General features: G+C 48.1%; 8 protein-coding genes across 8 annotated transcripts; 4 read left to right on the forward strand and 4 right to left on the reverse strand.

Moving 5' to 3' along the window:
• Positions 1-547: 547 nt before the first annotated feature.
• Positions 548-1242, forward strand: Mpp6 (M-phase phosphoprotein 6). The gene has a single exon (XM_020956813.2). It carries the CDS (start codon positions 687-689, stop codon positions 1170-1172), a length of 486 nt encoding a protein of 161 aa, XP_020812472.2. The 5' UTR covers positions 548-686; the 3' UTR covers positions 1173-1242.
• On the reverse strand, positions 1143-2737 carry Coq3 (ubiquinone biosynthesis protein COQ3, mitochondrial). The gene is made up of 5 exons (XM_020956812.2): positions 2561-2737; positions 2340-2503; positions 2100-2279; positions 1511-2043; positions 1143-1373 (listed from the first exon to the last, which is right to left on the reverse strand). The coding sequence occupies exons 2-5, from the start codon at positions 2366-2368 to the stop codon at positions 1252-1254; spliced, it is 864 nt and encodes a 287-aa protein (XP_020812471.2). The 5' UTR covers positions 2369-2503; positions 2561-2737; the 3' UTR covers positions 1143-1251.
• Pld3 (Phospholipase D family member 3) lies at positions 2152-4562 on the forward strand. The gene is made up of 3 exons (XM_020956811.2): positions 2152-2295; positions 2712-4028; positions 4236-4562. Exons 2-3 carry the CDS (start codon positions 2808-2810, stop codon positions 4494-4496), a joined length of 1482 nt encoding a protein of 493 aa, XP_020812470.1. The 5' UTR covers positions 2152-2295; positions 2712-2807; the 3' UTR covers positions 4497-4562.
• Positions 4563-4595: 33 nt separating this feature from the next.
• On the reverse strand, positions 4596-7259 carry Nbr (exonuclease mut-7 homolog). The gene is made up of 3 exons (XM_020956809.2): positions 7127-7259; positions 5195-7002; positions 4596-5139 (listed from the first exon to the last, which is right to left on the reverse strand). Exons 2-3 carry the CDS (start codon positions 6969-6971, stop codon positions 5012-5014), a joined length of 1905 nt encoding a protein of 634 aa, XP_020812468.2. The 5' UTR covers positions 6972-7002; positions 7127-7259; the 3' UTR covers positions 4596-5011.
• A 54-nt stretch (positions 7260-7313) lies between these two features.
• On the forward strand, positions 7314-10350 carry Noc2 (Nucleolar complex protein 2). The gene is made up of 2 exons (XM_020956837.2): positions 7314-8425; positions 8485-10350. Exons 1-2 carry the CDS (start codon positions 7400-7402, stop codon positions 9751-9753), a joined length of 2295 nt encoding a protein of 764 aa, XP_020812496.2. The 5' UTR covers positions 7314-7399; the 3' UTR covers positions 9754-10350.
• On the reverse strand, positions 9756-10273 carry LOC110187450 (NADH dehydrogenase [ubiquinone] 1 alpha subcomplex assembly factor 2). Its single transcript, XM_020956839.2, has one exon. It carries the CDS (start codon positions 10271-10273, stop codon positions 9821-9823), a length of 453 nt encoding a protein of 150 aa, XP_020812498.2. The 3' UTR covers positions 9756-9820.
• LOC110187449 (5'-3' exonuclease PLD3) lies at positions 9756-12245 on the reverse strand. The gene is made up of 2 exons (XM_020956838.2): positions 10753-12245; positions 9756-10696 (listed from the first exon to the last, which is right to left on the reverse strand). The coding sequence occupies exons 1-2, from the start codon at positions 11974-11976 to the stop codon at positions 10427-10429; spliced, it is 1494 nt and encodes a 497-aa protein (XP_020812497.2). The 5' UTR covers positions 11977-12245; the 3' UTR covers positions 9756-10426.
• mAcon1 (Mitochondrial aconitase 1) lies at positions 11891-17782 on the forward strand. The gene is made up of 4 exons (XM_020956835.2): positions 11891-12341; positions 14968-16605; positions 16667-17170; positions 17231-17782. The coding sequence occupies exons 1-4, from the start codon at positions 12309-12311 to the stop codon at positions 17417-17419; spliced, it is 2364 nt and encodes a 787-aa protein (XP_020812494.2). The 5' UTR covers positions 11891-12308; the 3' UTR covers positions 17420-17782.
• The last annotated feature ends 74 nt before the right edge of the window (positions 17783-17856 follow it).

Consider the following 17856-nt stretch of genomic DNA (forward strand, 5'->3'; position numbering starts at 1 on the left):
AATATTGGATAAAGATTCTTCAGGCATTGGGTCCTGCAGCAGGAAATTGAATTCATCCAGAAGGTCAAAGGTCGGTCTGCGGTACCGGAGACCCATCCGTCGGCATCTGTCCATCCGCTTGAATACCTGCAAAGCCTTCGCGTGCAAATACTTCATATGGTATTCAACGTGAGATGGGGAAAGTCTGCCGCCGAACTGGCGTGTTAACCAGCACCAAAGCTCCATTTTTTTCCTTTCGTTATAGTAATCTTCGTCCTGACAATTCCAAAGGCACTCATGGCCGGCATAGAACCGTATCATGGTTAACAAATTACCCCTGTCGCGAAATATTTCACATGGATCAATTACATGTACATGTTTTCGGCGTGGCTTGGTTATGCGAGAGCGGCGCAATGAGTGGTGTTTGGAGGAACTCCTAAATTTAGGCATATTTTTGATATTTTATGTTTTCTAATAAGTGCCAAAATGAGAAACTAGCCTACTGAACCTGTATAATTTAAATATTTATTTTAAATATCGCAAAAACACGAGGGCGCGCCACGTTGTCTTGCCACTTCCCATCGGTCTTTCCAACACTGCCACTTTTTTCCTCTTTGTTTTGTTCGCACATTCTGCTTGTGAAAAAAATTAAACGTGCCTGGAGCTGCAGCTCCGATATTCTGTCCAATATAATTATATTTTATAAAATGTCATCTAAAATAAAGCCACGTCTGTCGCGAGGTGTCCTGGACATGAAGTTCATGCAGCGCACCAAAGTAAAAGTGGCAAGGGAGGCGGACGACGAGCAGAGTCGAGCACTATACTCCAACGAGATCAACGAGAAGATGATCAACTCCAGCTCTAACTTCATCGTAGAATGCAGCTACGCCATATGCGAGGGCCTAATTGACGGACGCCTCAGCTTTCGGGGCATGAACCCTGAAATTGAACTGCTGATGGAGCAGGAGCTAGCAGAGAAGCAGGCCCATTCCAAACCAGAGCAGCCCAAGGAGGTTTCCGACAAGGATATGGCAAAGGCCTACTATGCCAACAAGGCGCCAACTGTCACCGACAGCATGGCCAAGAAGTTCACCTCCAAAAAGAACTTCAAGCGAAAGCAGCAGGCCAGTAGACCCGGTCAACATCCCCAGACGAAACAGCAGTTTAAGAAGCCCCGTGAGGATGACGATTAGTTGTTTACTCTTAAGTTATTGCATACACCAAACTAGCACTAGTTACCTAAAATATACGATATCAAGTGAATCCTCTCGCTTAGGCGTTCTTATTCTTGACCGCCTGAAGGGCGTAGCACATCTGGGTATTGTTGATCCAACGCCATGTGTTGCTCCAAAAGTCGTAGGTGCTGCCATTCACCAATACCGTCTGGCAGTTCACTGTAAATGGGTTGATAAGGATTCAATAAAAAGCGTTGAAGGAAGTTGGAAAAGCTAAAGCAAGAAGGGTTATTTTTTTGTACAACTAAAAACATTAAAGCCTTTCTTGCTAAGGTCTTATCAAAGGGAAGACCTACTTGTATCCAAGATCCGCTGAACATCCAGTGGCGAAATCATCTTTTCCCAATGATGCGTGCCCTTTGGCACCAGATTCAGTACATATTCGCTCAATATAACACCACCGAACCAAGAGGGGATAGTCTTGTTCAAAGTGGTGATAAAAATAGATCCGCCAGGCTTTAAAGTGCGTACACTGGCCTCCAGCAGTGACACCTTATCGTCGACGTGCTCCAGCACTTCAGACACAATCACAGAATCGTAGCACTCAAAATTGCCCTTGGCATGCTGATCTACCGGCTCTATTTTGTATATAACATTGCTGGCCAGTTCCGGACTGAAGCTATTCAGGTGATCACGGGCCGCTTCGATAAGCTTTTCGCCAAGATCGATACCTGTAACCTGGGCGCCTAGTCGCGCAAGTTGTTCAGTTAGTAGACCGCCGCCACATCCGACCTCCAAAATTCGCTGTCCCTTGAGCACTTTGGTGGTATTTACATAACCAGGCTCCACTGTGCCGCGCGAAACGATGCCATCTCTGATGAAGGGAACTCTGTGGATTATAACACTGTTATATCATCCAAACAAATGGAACTTTCTCGAACCTACCGAATCTCGTTTAGGGCATGCAGTGCCCCCATCGATCCGTTCTGATTCCACCAGTCGGAGGCCTGGTTCTCATGATGCCGCACTTCCTTCTCAGTGCCGGCATCGAGAGACGTCGTCGTTGTGCTGCTGTTCCTCGCGGAACTTCGTGCCAAAACACCTGCCGGCAGTTGCCTCAGCCTTCTGGAATGCAAAAACTGTAAGTAAATATCATATTGCTACAGTTTCTTTGTTTTAATTTACGCGTTGGCAAAGAACGTATTTCTCAGCATTTTTCGAAGTGCAACAACAAGTTTTGACAGATGAACAGCTGACTTTGTTTTGCTGCAACTGTTGTCCGCAGGGGCGCCGTTAAAAACTTTTTCGAAGCGGGTTTCTTAGATTTGTTAGAATAACAAAAGGAAAGCCTGTAATTACTATAAAGTAAAGTTATGTTAAGGAAATCGTGTGTTATACAAATAAACCTGACAGTAAGGGGATACTTGTCCGTTAAATAACCCCTTTGACTACACCCCTTGACGAACAGTGAGAGAGGAAGTATTAGAACGAATCACTCTCTCCGTTGCTGCCCCGATCATTGGTTCTTTATCATTCTTCTTTAACCGCTTATTCAAGAGAGAACCACTGAGTAACGAAGACTATCACCTGGCAATATCGACAAGATAACCAAGCCATTGACGCAGCTAATCGCCGATCTCGGGTATTTTCACCATGGCCCAATACAAGACGCTCGAGAATCAGGATTCTGATGTGGAGTGTGGCCCCACCCCCTCTCCGGCCGCCCAGGATGGACAGCAGGAGCGACCGAAGCCGGCACCGGAAAGCCCGGCGGCTGCCCAGATGCTAACGGTGTCTGTTTTTATGCTCCTTTTCCTCGGCTCCTCGTACTTCCAGCCGCGGCCACGTTTCCAGCAGTGGCGCGGGGGCAGAGGTCATGGTCTGCACGACAGCAAGTATGACTGCAACATACAACTGGTAGAGACGATACCCCAGAACCTGACATATCCTGCCGGCAGCCCGCAATTCCTTGGCACCTACGAGGCCTGGCTTCAGTTGCTGGACAGCGCCAAGCAAACCTTGGACATTGGTTCCTTCTATTGGACTTTGAAAGCAGAGGACACGCCTGGAGTGAACGACAGCAGCACACAGCCAGGCGAGGACGTGTTCGCCAGGCTTTTGGCCAACGGAAATGGCGGCAGCCGCACACCGAGGATCAAGATCCGTATTGCCGAGAGCGAACCATCCAGTGTGTCTCCTAACATGGACACCAATCAGCTGGCCAGCAATGGAGCTGCTGAAGTGGTGAGCGTGTCGTTTCCCAAGTTTTTCGGCGGCGGCGTGCTGCATACAAAGCTGTTGATCGTGGACGAGGAGCACTTCTATCTGGGGAGCGCCAATATGGATTGGCGGGCCCTCACCCAGGTCAAGGAAATGGGTGTGCTCGCCACGAACTGTCGGGCGCTGGCGCTTGACGTGAAAAAGATTTTCGAGGCCTACTGGATTCTTGGCCACACCAAAGACTCGCGAATTCCGTCTTGGAACTGGAACTTGAATACGAATTTCAACCTCCAGTCGCCCATGAAGATAAATGTGAACAAGAACACCACCATGGAGGGTTTCCTCTCCAGCTCGCCACCACCCCTGTCGGCCAGAGGCCGAACGGAAGACCTGGACGCCATAATCAGCACTATTGATTCGGCCATTACCTACGTGAACATCGCAGTGATGGACTATTATCCGTTGACCATCTATGATCAGCGGCATCACTATTGGCCTTTCATTGACGATGCCTTGCGTCGTGCGGCTGTGGAGCGCGGCGTGGCGGTGAAGCTACTCATCTCCTGGTGGAAGCACTCCAATCCCAGCGAGGACAAGTACCTGAAGTCATTGCAGGATCTGGCATCGAAAGAGGACAACATCGATATACAAATTGTGAGTTAAAAAGGGGGAAAGAATAGCCATAACACTTGAACGAAAGAACATGCTTAGAATTAAATTTTAAATTTTAAATATTTTTTTTCCGCTTCGTAAATTTATATATGATATATGGATATATATATGAATATGTTTAAAAATATTTTTTTTCCTTAACCTACAAAACATTTTAAATAGATCTAATAATTATAATTCTCTTGTCAGCGTCGCTTTATTGTACCCGAGGATGAGAGTCAGGGAAAGATCCCCTACGCCCGGGTCAACCACAATAAGTACATGGTCACCGATCGAACAGCCTACATAGGCACCTCAAACTGGAGCGGCGACTACTTCACGAACACTGCCGGTATTGGCCTGGTGTTGAGCGAAACTCACGAGACGGAGCACACCAAGACGCTGAGGAGTGACTTGCGCGACGTCTTTGAGCGGGACTGGAACAGTGGCTACGCTCACATGCTGAAATGAGCAGACTTCATCCACTCCACATGTTTTATATTTGTTAATTATATAAACTTTTAATCCGGTACCGAATTTATTGAAAGTATTTAGTTCACTCCTCACAAGTTCTTTAATCTTATTCATTGCTTTTATTTAGTTTTGATTATGCGTGAGAGAGTAAATAAAGATGGGTTCGTTGTACGACTACATAACAGAAAATACAAAAAATAATACATGTGTTCTCTGTGTGAATAATTGGAATAATGCAAGGGTATATAATATTTACAAGTAAATCATAAACCAAATTATAAAGTAAATGAGGATAAAATTCATTTCTCGTCAGTAATCTATCGTCGGTTCCTTTTCATTTGTAACATCTCCTTTGTACAAAGTACCTCCGATTAAGCTGCCTCGGTAATTGTACGCTAAATACTTTTCAACTTTAATGTTTGCACTAAGATTAGGTTGGGCGAACGGTCGAACGCGCTGCCTTTGTCGTCGAAACACCATCCGCGCCGTGAGAATCAGGATCCACGCAGGCCTCACTTAAGGTTGGCACCGCGTCTCAAAAAATTGTTGCTAGCAATGCTCTTCTCAATGGCCACATTGATGAAGGACACGCGAGCCAGAAGCGTGTTATAGATCAGCAGCAGGCAGCGGGCATCGATGGCTGAAAAGGAGAACTCATTAGTAGCTATGTAGGAGAGTTATAGCTCCAAACTTACCTGCATAAAGAATCTGCTCGCGACGCAGCGGACGATTGGTCCAGTTGGAACACTGATTCGACTTGTTCAGCTTCTTGCCAAGGCACACCAGTGAGAGATCGGTGAGGGCATCGCCAGCTCTGTTCACATTACCGTAGGGCAGCTCCACCCCGTAGCGATGCTTTTTCAACTCTATCCAGAGATTTTGCAGGTCCAGGTAATGGTGTGGCATTTGCAGGCGCAGCTGCAACGGCAGTGAGCGCTGCAGGACGCTGAGATCACTGACCATGGAGAAGCCCACTTTCAGGATATTAACGTTGTTGAAGATATTGGCGCCCAGCGAGCGCCAGTGCTCCGCACGGAGAGTCTCCCGGGCCAGACAGTCGATCAGATAGACATTGTGTCCGGTGGCTATCTGCAGCACGCATAGCTGGCTGGCACCGCACACGTTCTGCATCCACTCCGAGTCCAGGTAAATGATGCGCTCCTTCTGCAGATGGATTAACATGCGCTCAAACTGCGCCGCCGTGTCCACAATGTTCAGGCACTCGTCCGGCAGGTCCATGGTCAGGTACATATCACAGCCACTGGCCGCGCAGTGGCTGACCTCGTCGTCGGCATCAGGTCCTCGATTTTTCAACTGCGTAGAGCCATTCCGCGACACCTGCGACTTGATTTCCATCGGGCAATCGTTTGGGTTCAGCTTAAACTGCTTATACCAGTAAATAGCTTCTGAATGAGCCTGTGCGCCAGCCAAATAGCTAACAAAGTCCTTGCACAAGGCATAGTCATAGGCGTGGACACTCACAAGCTCCCGGAAACTGGCCAGATTGATGCGCGTCTTCTCGTACTCACGGTAGAGGTAGTGAAGGTAGCTGCACGTCTTGGTGAACTTGTAGTTCGGCGTCACGGCGTCGTCGAAACCGTACTTTTTGGCCAGCCGCGCCACTATCTTAGAAATGGGTCGATAGCTGAGCACATTGTGGGAGACCTTGAGATTCTTGTAGCGACCCAGCAGATGCTCGCAGAGCTGGAAGACCGACTTCTCCTTGTGGAGCAGTGAGTCGAGAAACTTAACGAACGGCAGCCGCTGCTCGATGGCATGGTCCAGGTACTCCTCGGCCAGCGGCAGCTTCTCGACCGCAATCAACGGAAAGGCCAGGTCCATCATGTCGAACTCATGCGTCAGCTGCAGGCTTATGGTCCACTGAGTTACCTCCTTAACGTGCCCCGCCTCTAGCAGTTCGCGCAGTTTGGGTAGCAGCAGCTCCCGTATTTGGCGCAGGCTGTAGGCATGGATCACAGCGTTGTTGAGGCTCAGCAGGCCCGACAGTTTCACAAAGTTAAAGGCAATCATACTGGTATTTGGATCACAGTCCTTTTCGAAGAGCAGCTCCGGGTAGTCCTCATGTAGCTTGCACACGGTGTCCAGCACGAAGTGCGACAAGCTCTTGGGCTTTACATTGCTGCTGTCGGGACAATTGGCGAATATCTTCAAAGCCAATAGCAGTGCCGGCTCCGGGTGGCTCATCAGCGCCTTGCCAAACTCCTTGCACAAATGTGGCGACTTCTTCTTGCTGTACATGTTCCACTTTTCACGGAACACCTTGAAGAACTCCTCCGCCTCGGCGTCTAGTGTGGCGTCGAAGTTGCGACCATTGATCCCGGCACCTGTTGTGATGTCTGCCAGGCGTTTGATCTTCAGGCACTGCATCAAGTCCTCCAGCTCCTCCTCGTCCGACTCCATACCGCCGGGTATGGCGTTGTACATGTGGTAGTTGTGGGCCTTACGTGCCATTATCCACCTCCCCTTGGCACCGCGATACGAACTGCAAGCAAAAATGGCAATTGCAACAAATAAAGATTTAGCCTGAAAGTCGCAACAACAACAAGAACCGAAGCTGCCAACTCGCTTGAGCTTTGCAGAGATGGCACTTTGGATATATTTTTTACCTATATGGTTTTTAAGGATTCAAATGTTTCCAGAGTTTTTTCATGGGGTTTTCGGAGTTTTTCCGGGGAAGATTGGTTTTTCCTACATATTAAACTGCGGAAAAGGCCAGCACGACAAAGCCTGTGATTTCTTAAAGTTTGGCAACGCTGTGTCATGAGGCTATTTAAGTGTGCCCAGCTGCCGTGTAGGCCAAAATCATAGCAGAATTTTGTTTCATTATCGGCGCGGCACACGTGCGTTTATTTTGTTTTAGAGTTTAGCTCGTGGGAAAAATGAAATTGAAAAAGGTTAAAACTCTGGGCAAAGCCACGCCGGGAATCAGCAAAAAGAAGCCGCAAAAGGATGGCATTAAGAAAGCGGTGGCTAAGAAGGCCGACAAAGCCCCCGAAACCAAAGCGTTAGCTAAGAAATCCAAACAGACTGCAGCACCTGTTAAGAATGTCAAGCCAGCAAAGAAAGGAGCCAAGAAAAGCTACAAGGCGGAGCTGGAGGGACTAAAGGACATTGATCCAGAGTTCTACGATTTCCTGAAAAAGAACGACAAGAAGCTGCTGGAATTTAATCTTTCCGACAGCGAAGACGAGGATGAGGACGAGGAGGAGGAAGAAAAAAACAAGTCGGAAGCTGCTGAAGAGAGCGACGACGATGAGGAGAACGAAGAGAAGTACCACAAGCCTAGCGACGATTTGGCCGTGGCCAGCGATGAGAGCGACTTCGAGGACGAGGAGGAGGATGAGGCCACCACTGGCGGTACCCAAAAGGTCACCCTTAACCTGCTGCGTCAGTGGGAACAGCAGTTGGGCCAAGCCAACGTCTCCATTGACATTGTGCGTAAGGTTATTCAGGCTTTCAACTCGGCCCTGGCTAGCATCTCTGCAGACGGTGCTGATGGCGGGGAGAATCAGCCCAATGCCGCCGCCTTTAAGGTCGTAGGTGCCGCTGCCTTCAATGGAGTTATTCAACTGTGCGTGCTCCATCTGCAGCCGGCCATTATCCGAGTTCTGGGCGTGAAACCTAACAGCAGCCTGCCGCTGCACAAGCACAAAAAGTGGGTCAAGGTGCGCGGCTGCCTGCGCTACTATCTCACGGATCTGATCCGCCTGGTGGAGCAGGTGTCGAGTGCAAACATCCTGGGTGTGCTTCTCAAGCACCTGCACCAAATGGCCGGAATGGTGGTGCCCTTTACAGCTCTGGGCAAGACCATTTTAAAGCGCCTGATCGTTCTCTGGGCAACAGGTGATGAAACCGTGCGAGTGCTGGCCTTTCTTTGCATCCTGAAGATAACCAGGAAGCAGCAGGTGAGTTGTAAACATAATCTCAATTAGTAACTCTCTTTAAAGTACTGAATCCCTTCCAGGCCACTATGCTAAATCACGTGCTGAAAGCCATGTACTTGGCCTACGTAAGGAACTCAAAGTTCGTGTCGCCAAACACTCTACCCGGAATCAACTTTATGCGTCGATCTCTGGTGGAGATGTTCGCCTTGGACCTGAATGTCAGCTACCAGCACGCCTTTCTCTACATCCGACAGTTGGCCATTCATTTGCGAAATGCTGTGATCCTAAAGAAGAAGGACAGCTTCCAGGCGGTGTACAACTGGCAGTTTATCAATTCTGTACGCCTGTGGGCGGATCTCCTTGGCGCGAGTGCCAACAAACCGCAGTTGCAACCCCTGGTTTATCCCTTGGTTACCATTGCCACCGGCGTGATCCGTCTGATACCCACCGCTCAGTACTTCCCGCTGCGCTTCCATTGTCTGCAGACGCTCATTTCCCTGTCCAAGGAAACGAACACGTACGTGCCAGTACTGCCCCTAATCGTGGAGGTTCTCAAGAGCAACACATTTAATCGTAAGCACACGGCTGTGTCTATGAAACCGCTGCAGTTCACTTGTGTCCTCCGATTGAACAAAGCCCAGTTGGCGGAGAACGGCTTCCGAGATGAAGTGATCGAGCAAGTGTGTGGCCTCCTGCTGGAGTACCTCGCCCACGAGTCCACCTCGCTGGCCTTCAGCGATCTGGTTGTGCCAACAGTAATGGCTTTAAAGGCGTACTTGAAGGATTGTCGCAACCCCAATTATTCTCGCAAACTGAAGCAGCTGCTGGAGAAGGTCCAGGAGAGCGGTCGCTTCATTGAGCAGCAGCGCAGCAAGAGCAGCGTTAACTTTGACATTAAGGACGCCAAGGCGGTGGCCGCCTGGGAGCACCAGCTTCGCCTTAAGCGCACACCGTTGGATATCTACTACGCCAGCTGGCTGAAGACGCACGAGACCAAGAAGCGCCGACAGGCGGCGCAGACGGATGAGATCAATGCGGACTATGATGTGCCCAAGCTGAAGAAACTGCCCGCTAAAACAGGAGTGCCGGTTCGCAATGAGAAGGGCGAGGTGGAGCTGTTCCCCTCGGACTCAGAGGATGATAGCGATGATGGCCTGCCTATGGGTTCAGATGACGAAGATGACGAGGAGGAGGAACTGGAAGTAGAGGTGGAACAGCCTAAATCGAAGAAGGCCAAGAAAGAGAAGCAGAAATCCCAGCCAACTGAGGACGCGCCTGCTGCTGATGATTACGACGAGGCCGGTGGAGCCGTGGATATAGTTAAGGACTTGGACTTAAACGATTGGTAGAATATTTTAAGATCATTTAACTATATTTACACATTAAATTCTTTAAAAATAACAATCTTTACGCAAATTACTTCTCGGGCGGCTCTTTGCCGGGAATAAACTCGTACTCCTTGTACTTGGGGAAGGTGCCAATGGTGGGCCCCTCCACCTGCTTGGGTAGCGCCTTGTCGTCCTTGTCCTTGGCGTATGTGGCCTCCAGCTCGGCGGCATTACGCTTCTTCATGTCCATTATCTGGAGGTTCTTTACCAGCTCCTCCCGTGTGGGCGGCTCTTCGCGCCGGCCCCGCAGCCACGCCTCCCACTCGGCAGTTAACTCCTGGTCGAAGGCATCCTTATCTGCCGGCTCGAACCATCTCGAGGGCTTTCGCTTGCCGATCGAAGGATTTGCAGGAATCTCAAAGTATTTGTTTCCAAAGTAGTCCTCGCCAATGTAGTTGCCGCGAAACTGACGCGGCTTCAGGGACTTCCAGAAGTTCTGGAAGATAATGCCGAGCACATCGCGTGTCGGCTTGTTGGCCATACTTTATTTGAGTTATTGAATTTTATTCGAGACTAGAAAAAATTGTACATTTATTTTAGCTGCGAAAGATTGAGGTTAGGTCTGGCGTTTGTTATGACATGAACAGCTGATGGCTGCTGGGCAGTGTTGCAAAGTGTTGTTTGACAGCTAGATTCAAATTCGCAAATTCAGTTTCAGGGGCACAGCATAGGGGCTGAACCAATCTCTCTGGAAAATGGTCAGCAAATCGGATCGCAAGCTGTTGTTGTTGGAGTCCATGTCCTGTAGGAGAAGCCCCACTCCCGCTGAGTACATAAAACGCTCGCCTGACCAGCTGGCAGATCCTATAAAGGCTATTTCATCGGTGACCAGGTACGAATTGGAGGCGACTCTTCCGCTGGAGATTTTCTCCAGCCCATCGGTGGTGGGCACAACAAAGCGGCGCTAAAAAAAGGTACACCATAAGCTAATATATTTGGCGACTACTTAGTTACACTTGCCACTTGTATGTCTACCTCCTCCCGCATCTTGTTTAGCGCTTGCAGTGATCTCAGGAAAAAATCCTCGCTCGGATCCGAGTACTTCCACCAAGAAATGAGCAGCTTGATGGCCACACTCCTCTCCAAGGCAGCTCTCCGCAGGGCATTGTCGATGTAAGGCCAATACTCCACCTTCTTGCCGCTCCTCAATATCGGTGAGTAATCCATTAAGGATATAGATACAAATTCGGTGGCCGAATCGATGGCGCCTATAATTGAATCCAGCTCGTGGGTCCTGCCAGTGGGCGAGAGTCCAGGTGGTGAAGTGGCCAGATAGGCACGCATTGTGTGGTTCTTATTAATGTTCAGCAGCAGTGGCCGCCGTTGATTGATGTGCGTTTGATAGATCCAGGGCCAGTAGTCAGGCACCTCATTGTTGCCCAGGTACCAATAGGTCTTAAAGATCTTGGCCAGATCTTGCGCCATATGCGGACAATTCCTGCCCAGGACACCGAGCTCCTTGCGCTGGGTGAGCGAACGCCAGTCCATGTCAGCGCTGCCAAGATAGAAGTGCTCGCCGTCTGCCAGCCATAGCTTCGAACCTAGGAAATTGATTCCCACAACCTCCGCTGCTCCGTAGTTGGACAGGATTCGGGCATCGGCATGCCACAGACTGTCCTGGCTGCGGTTTAACACGATTCGCATGCGCAGCTTTGGTCTACCCACATCCCCGTTGGCCAGCAAACGCTGAAAGAGGTGGTCGCCGGGCTCGGTGCTGCTGTCGTTGACATCCACTCCCCGTAAAGTCCAGTGGGGCGCGGCTATGTCCAGCGATGTCTTTGCCCTGCCCAGCAGCAGCTGCCAAGCTTCGAATGTGCTCCTCAGACGAGGGTGGGTACCCTCAACGTTGCTGTAGTTCAGTCCGATAGGCAGGCTCTCCACCAGCTCGAGTTGGCATGGCAACGGGGTGTCCACGGGCACGGGGCTCTTTGCGGTCTCGTTTCGGTGGATGGTCTCCCACGGCAACAGCAGGACAATCATCACCAAGACGAAGAGTATAAACACGGGTATGATGTAGCCGTGGCCGCAGCAGCAGCACACCTTCTGCCCATTCCGGATTTGATAATTGCAATTGGGACGCCGGCAGCACGAAGTGGATGCAGTTGGTTCTCCTCCTAGGCTGGGTTGTCTGGGCACTGGCTGGTACTCCCCGGGTATCTCGTGCACACCTCGACGCTCGGACATCGCGTTTGGGTCAGGACTAGTGCCGACTGCGCTTGGCCAAACATTTTCCCATCCGAACTTATTTATTATTCGCACAGTTGTTGGGAATTGTCACTCTCCCGCCCACGCAAACAAATGGGAGCAGCCAGTGCTGCAAAGCGCCTTAGGCAAATCACCCCTGTTCGATATTTTGGGGGCTTGGCAGCACTGGCACTGCTTGCGACTTCAGTCTGCATTAAAATCTTCCGGCTGAGAGGGCTGAAAATTTTGATGAGGGCTTGAGTGTTGTGCTGAAATATCAATTCCAACGAGTGTCACACGTATTTGAGTATCGCCTAAATAGGACGCGAACCATGGCTGCAAGACTGATGAGCGCCCAGGCACAGGTACGTTCTGTTCTGGAGCCACCCGCCTCCATCGGCCGTGCAAAATTCAACGAAAAAAAAAAAAACTATATATAAACACCTGAAATCAAAGCTGTGCTGTGACCCCTGATAAAGACTGGAACACTGCGAAAAATACGCAAAAAATTAATGGCAATCCATGTGCAGATTTTAAGCAATTAGCGAAGGAAGTTAGGCAGCAAAGAGTCGCGAATTTTTTGCGCACAGCGCTTTTCTAACCTAAAAACGAAATCAAAAGTTGTTAGGTAACCGAGTGTACGTACATTGTGATTGTGATTCTCGGCTACCGTCCCAGGCTGCGACGCTTGCCCCTGCGTCCAGGGCAGAGATCTGGAGCATCCGTGAAAACGAGAGCATTCACCAATTAGCAGAGATTCGCTGCGGTCCGGATGCACTGCCCATTTACATAAGCAGTTATTTAACCAGGAGCCCATAGCATATATCTTCTGGGGGCAACAGCAGCTTCGTCTTATCTGTGACAGGTTTACTTACACTCCGATAGTGTTCCGTACTAAAATTATAGCTTAAATTAATACTGTTCTCCAACTCGGTCATCACGCGCACAGGTGGGGGTGGGGGGGACTGGAGCGAGGACCGTACATTGCCCCTCGTCGAGTGGGGTTTTTCCACGGCCAGAAGACTTCACTGTACTGGGTATTCGCAAACTTGACAACAAGTTAATGACCTATTTGACGTAATTATTCCCTTTTGTTTGGCTGCGTCACGTGGCTCTGGTTAATTCGAATGCATTGCAGTGGCTGCAGCTATAAACAAATTTGTAATATATTGCCATTTAAGGGGTCTTTAAGTGGACATTATCTATGCAAAAACTATTTAGCTTTTCACAGCTGTTTTCTCTATAAATATTATTGCTATGTTCTCGAGTAATTACTTATTTGTCGTTTTTTTCTAGAGTTTCTTCATGAAAATAAATACAAAAATTGCACTTCTTTAAAATAATAAATTAATTGTTCCGAAAAGAAATCGATTTATTCAATAAATAAATATGTTTATACGTTTTTTTTTAATATTTTCTAAAAAGGTAAATAAATATATTCATTTATTTTATCGCAAAATACAGTTATATAGCATAAACATTTTTTATAAAAATTTCCATAGCTCCTAGTAATGGCCATAAAGTCATAAATTCTGAAGAATAATTATTATTAAGATTAGATTAAGTCTGATCTTTATTTATTTCAAAAAGTTCCAGATATGTTACGTGTTGTAATTGACTTTTTCAACAAAAAAAAAATAACATTTCGGGAAGGCGATGTTGATATCCTTGCAGTTTGCAATTAAACTATATGATCGAACCAAATCAAATTCTTTGAATCTATAATTTAATATGACAATTTTTTCAACCAATCGACCAAGTTTAAAAAGCTTTCGTATGTTATTTTTTATTAGATTAATAAATCTGCATACTCAATTAATAATTTAATAAAAATTAAAATTTTTACAAATTTTTAAACATTTTAATCCCTTTAAAATTTTCAAAAAATGAAAAAAATTTTAAACATTTTTTTCGGCCGGACATGGCTAGATTGAGTTCTGTATTGATGCTGATCAATAATATGTATGATTTATAGGGTCCTTCATAGCGATTTAAGCTTCCAACTAAAATTAAAATACGCTGCAGAGGTATAAAAACAAACAACTTCTGAGACCCTACAAAATTTCCACAACTTCGTGAAATATTTCCAGAAATTCTAGAAAAAGAAAACAAACCCATAAAGAAAAAAATCTCCCAGAGAGGTACTTGAAATTGAGTAGCTTAAATTTATGACATCCAAAATAAAACACTCGCTTACCAAGTACCCAGTAGGCATTGTCTAATTTTTGTTTCACACACTATCTTTAAAAATAGGAATCTTTTTAAAGCCTAGATAACAAAGATGTATTACCCATGCAGTTTATTATTGGGAAACAAACAAAACAAAAAAGCATTTTAATTATTTTTTGCGGAACTTAGATTAATCATCAAAGTATAGAAGTTTTTAGTCCAACCTTTAATTTCTGGTTTATTTTGTACGAAGCGTCATCACCTTCTAAATATCACTGCTAATTGAGATTTGAACATTTCCTGATAAAGCAGTTTCAATCTAATTAAAGTAAAGAGGGCTCGTGACATGAGAATCAAGTGTTTTTATTACGGCTGCCAAACAATCGAATCAATCAAATCAGCAGGAGTACGGTCTGTCCCCCAGAAAACCAATTTTTAGCTGATAAATATGATTTAGATTTCTTAAATTAGGGAGACATCACTGTACTTTTCATGACAATTAAATTATGTTTTGTGACTAAGTGCTAATTGATTGATCTTGATTTGTTTATTCTGACACTGAGAGGGGAAAATTTTGAAAGTAATTCAGTAATCAAACCTTTTCTTTAAATATTAATTTAAGAAAGGCAATGTTCAGATGTTCCTTATGAAAAAGGATCTCTAGAACGGCCTTAACTTTGTAATATATAGTCTCTTGATTCTCTTATATACATAAATAATATTTGAATTACATAAATGTTTAACATTTTTATAATAATAAATAAGATAAGATAAACTCACACCAGGGATTACAATATTTCATTCCCTGCTCTTCCGTTTCAGGTGTGCCGATTGGGCAAGCATGTGGTGGCCGATGGCCCAGTGGTGCGCCAGTTCCACGCCTCCTGCTACACCGCCTCCAAGGTGGCCCTGTCCAAGTTCGACTCGGACGTCTTCCTGCCGTACGAGAAGCTGAACAAGCGCCTGGATGTGGTCCGTGGTCGCCTTAACCGGCCGCTGACACTCTCCGAGAAGGTGCTATACTCGCATTTGGACGATCCGGCCAACCAGGACATCGTGCGCGGAACATCCTATTTGCGTCTGCGTCCCGATCGCGTGGCCATGCAGGATGCCACCGCCCAGATGGCCCTGCTGCAGTTCATCTCCTCCGGCCTGAAGAAGGTGGCTGTGCCATCGACAGTGCACTGCGATCATTTGATCGAGGCCCAGGTCGGTGGACCCAAGGATTTGGCTCGCGCCAAGGACCTGAACAGGGAGGTGTACGACTTTTTGGCCAGCACCTGCGCCAAGTACGGTCTGGGCTTCTGGAAGCCCGGCAGCGGCATTATCCATCAGATCATCCTGGAGAACTATGCCTTCCCCGGCCTGCTGATGATCGGCACTGACTCCCACACGCCCAACGGCGGTGGTTTGGGTGGCCTGTGCATTGGTGTCGGTGGCGCTGACGCCGTCGACGTTATGGCCGACATCCCCTGGGAGCTGAAGTGCCCCAAGGTGATCGGTGTCAATCTCACCGGCAAGATCAGTGGCTGGACCTCGCCCAAGGATGTGATCCTGAAGGTGGCCGATATCCTCACCGTTAAGGGAGGCACCGGCGCCATCATCGAGTACCACGGCAAGGGTGTCGACTCCATCTCGTGCACAGGCATGGCCACCATTTGCAACATGGGTGCTGAGATTGGTGCCACCACCTCACTGTTCCCCTTCAACCAGCGCATGGCCGACTACCTGAAGTCCACCGGACGCGGCGGCATCGCCTCTGAGGCGCAGAAGTATCAGGGCAAGATCCTGTCCGCCGACAAGAACTGCGAATACGATGAACTGATTGAGATCAACCTGGATACCCTGGAGCCCCATGTCAACGGACCCTTCACTCCCGATCTGGGCCATCCCATCAGCAAGCTGGGCGATAACTCCAAGAAGAACGGCTATCCCTTGGACATCCGCGTGGGTCTGATTGGCTCCTGCACGAACTCCTCGTACGAGGATATGGGTCGCTGTGCCAGCATCGCCAAGGATGCCATGAGCCACGGCCTGAAGTCAAAGATCCCCTTTAACGTGACGCCTGGATCGGAACAGATCCGTGCTACCATTGAGCGTGATGGCATCTCTGAGGTGTTTGACAAGTTCGGCGGCACCGTGCTGGCCAATGCCTGCGGGCCTTGCATTGGACAGTGGGATCGCAAGGACGTGAAGAAGGGCGACAAGAACACCATTGTCACCTCGTACAACCGTAACTTCACCGGCAGGAACGATGCCAACCCGGCCACCCATTGCTTCGTCACCAGTCCCGAGCTGGTCACCGCTCTGTCCATCGCCGGTCGTTTGGACTTCAACCCCTTGACTGACGAGCTCACCGGCTCCGATGGCAAGAAGTTCAAGCTGAAGGCTCCCTTCGGCGATGAGCTGCCCGCCAAGGGCTTCGATCCCGGCCAGGACACCTATGCCGCTCCTCCATCGGTGAGTTATACATTTCCTCATCCTAGTTTTCTGTATTGATTTTATATTCCGATTTTCTTAGTCCGGCGACAATGTTAAGGTTGCTGTGGATCCCAAGTCGCAGCGCCTGCAGCTTCTGGAGCCTTTCGACAAGTGGAACGGCCAGGATCTGACCGACTTGACCGTGCTGATCAAGGTGAAGGGAAAGTGCACCACCGATCACATCTCCGCCGCCGGTCCCTGGCTGAAGTACCGTGGTCATTTGGACAACATCTCCAACAACATGTTCATTGGTGCCACCAACTACGAAAACAATGAGATGAACAACATCAAGAACCAGCGCAACGGCACCTGGGGTGGAGTTCCCGACGTGGCCCGCGACTACAAGGCCAATGGCATCAAGTGGGTTGCTGTCGGCGACGACAACTACGGTGAGGGTTCGTCCCGCGAGCATGCCGCCCTTGAGCCCCGTCATCTGGGTGGCCGCGCCATCATTGTCAAGTCCTTTGCACGTATCCACGAGACCAACCTTAAGAAGCAGGGTATGCTGCCTCTGACCTTCGCCAATCCCGCTGACTACGATAAGGTATGTTTGTAAAGGCTTTTGAGGGGTTGTAACTTATTTTTAAAATTATTTAAATTACAGATCCAGCCCACGAGCAAGATCTCCCTGCTTAACCTGAAGTCCCTGGCACCCGGCAAACCCGTTGATTGCGAGGTGAAGAACGGCGACAAGGTCGAGAAGATCAAGCTGAACCACACCCTCAACGACCTGCAGATTGGCTGGTTCAAGGCTGGCAGCGCCCTCAACCGCATGAAGGAGCTGGCCCAGTAAATGTGGTCCGTGAAGCTACTTAAGACCTCTGTCCCAGCAGACCCCGGCGAAGATACACTCACACTCAACGCAAGCAATCGAGTTTATGGTATTGTTATTCAATTTTTTTGCAAATTGTTTAGATATTTTTATTTTGAGTAAACCGAAAAGTGTGACGTTTTTTCGAAAGTGTAACCGCGAGCGATGGCGAGAATTTGTAAAAGTTTTTATATATACCTATAATTATACACAAACATTATTATTTTTAATTCTTGCTATATACTTGTTCTTTGCGAATTTGTCCAGAAAAGCTCTGCAGATTGCCTCGACGATGATGATAAACATGATGATTTAGTGCGAATAAAACTCAAAGTGTAATACGTATTTAAACGAATCTTTTATTTACACAAAAACAACCTTAAAACGGACAATAAGAGCCACATCCCTATGCCCCCACT

The sequence above is a fragment of the Drosophila serrata genome, unplaced genomic scaffold (genome assembly GCF_035046125.1).
Source record: "Drosophila serrata isolate PLE 108 unplaced genomic scaffold, ASM3504612v1 contig_249, whole genome shotgun sequence".
Classification (NCBI taxonomy): domain Eukaryota; kingdom Metazoa; phylum Arthropoda; class Insecta; order Diptera; family Drosophilidae; genus Drosophila; species Drosophila serrata.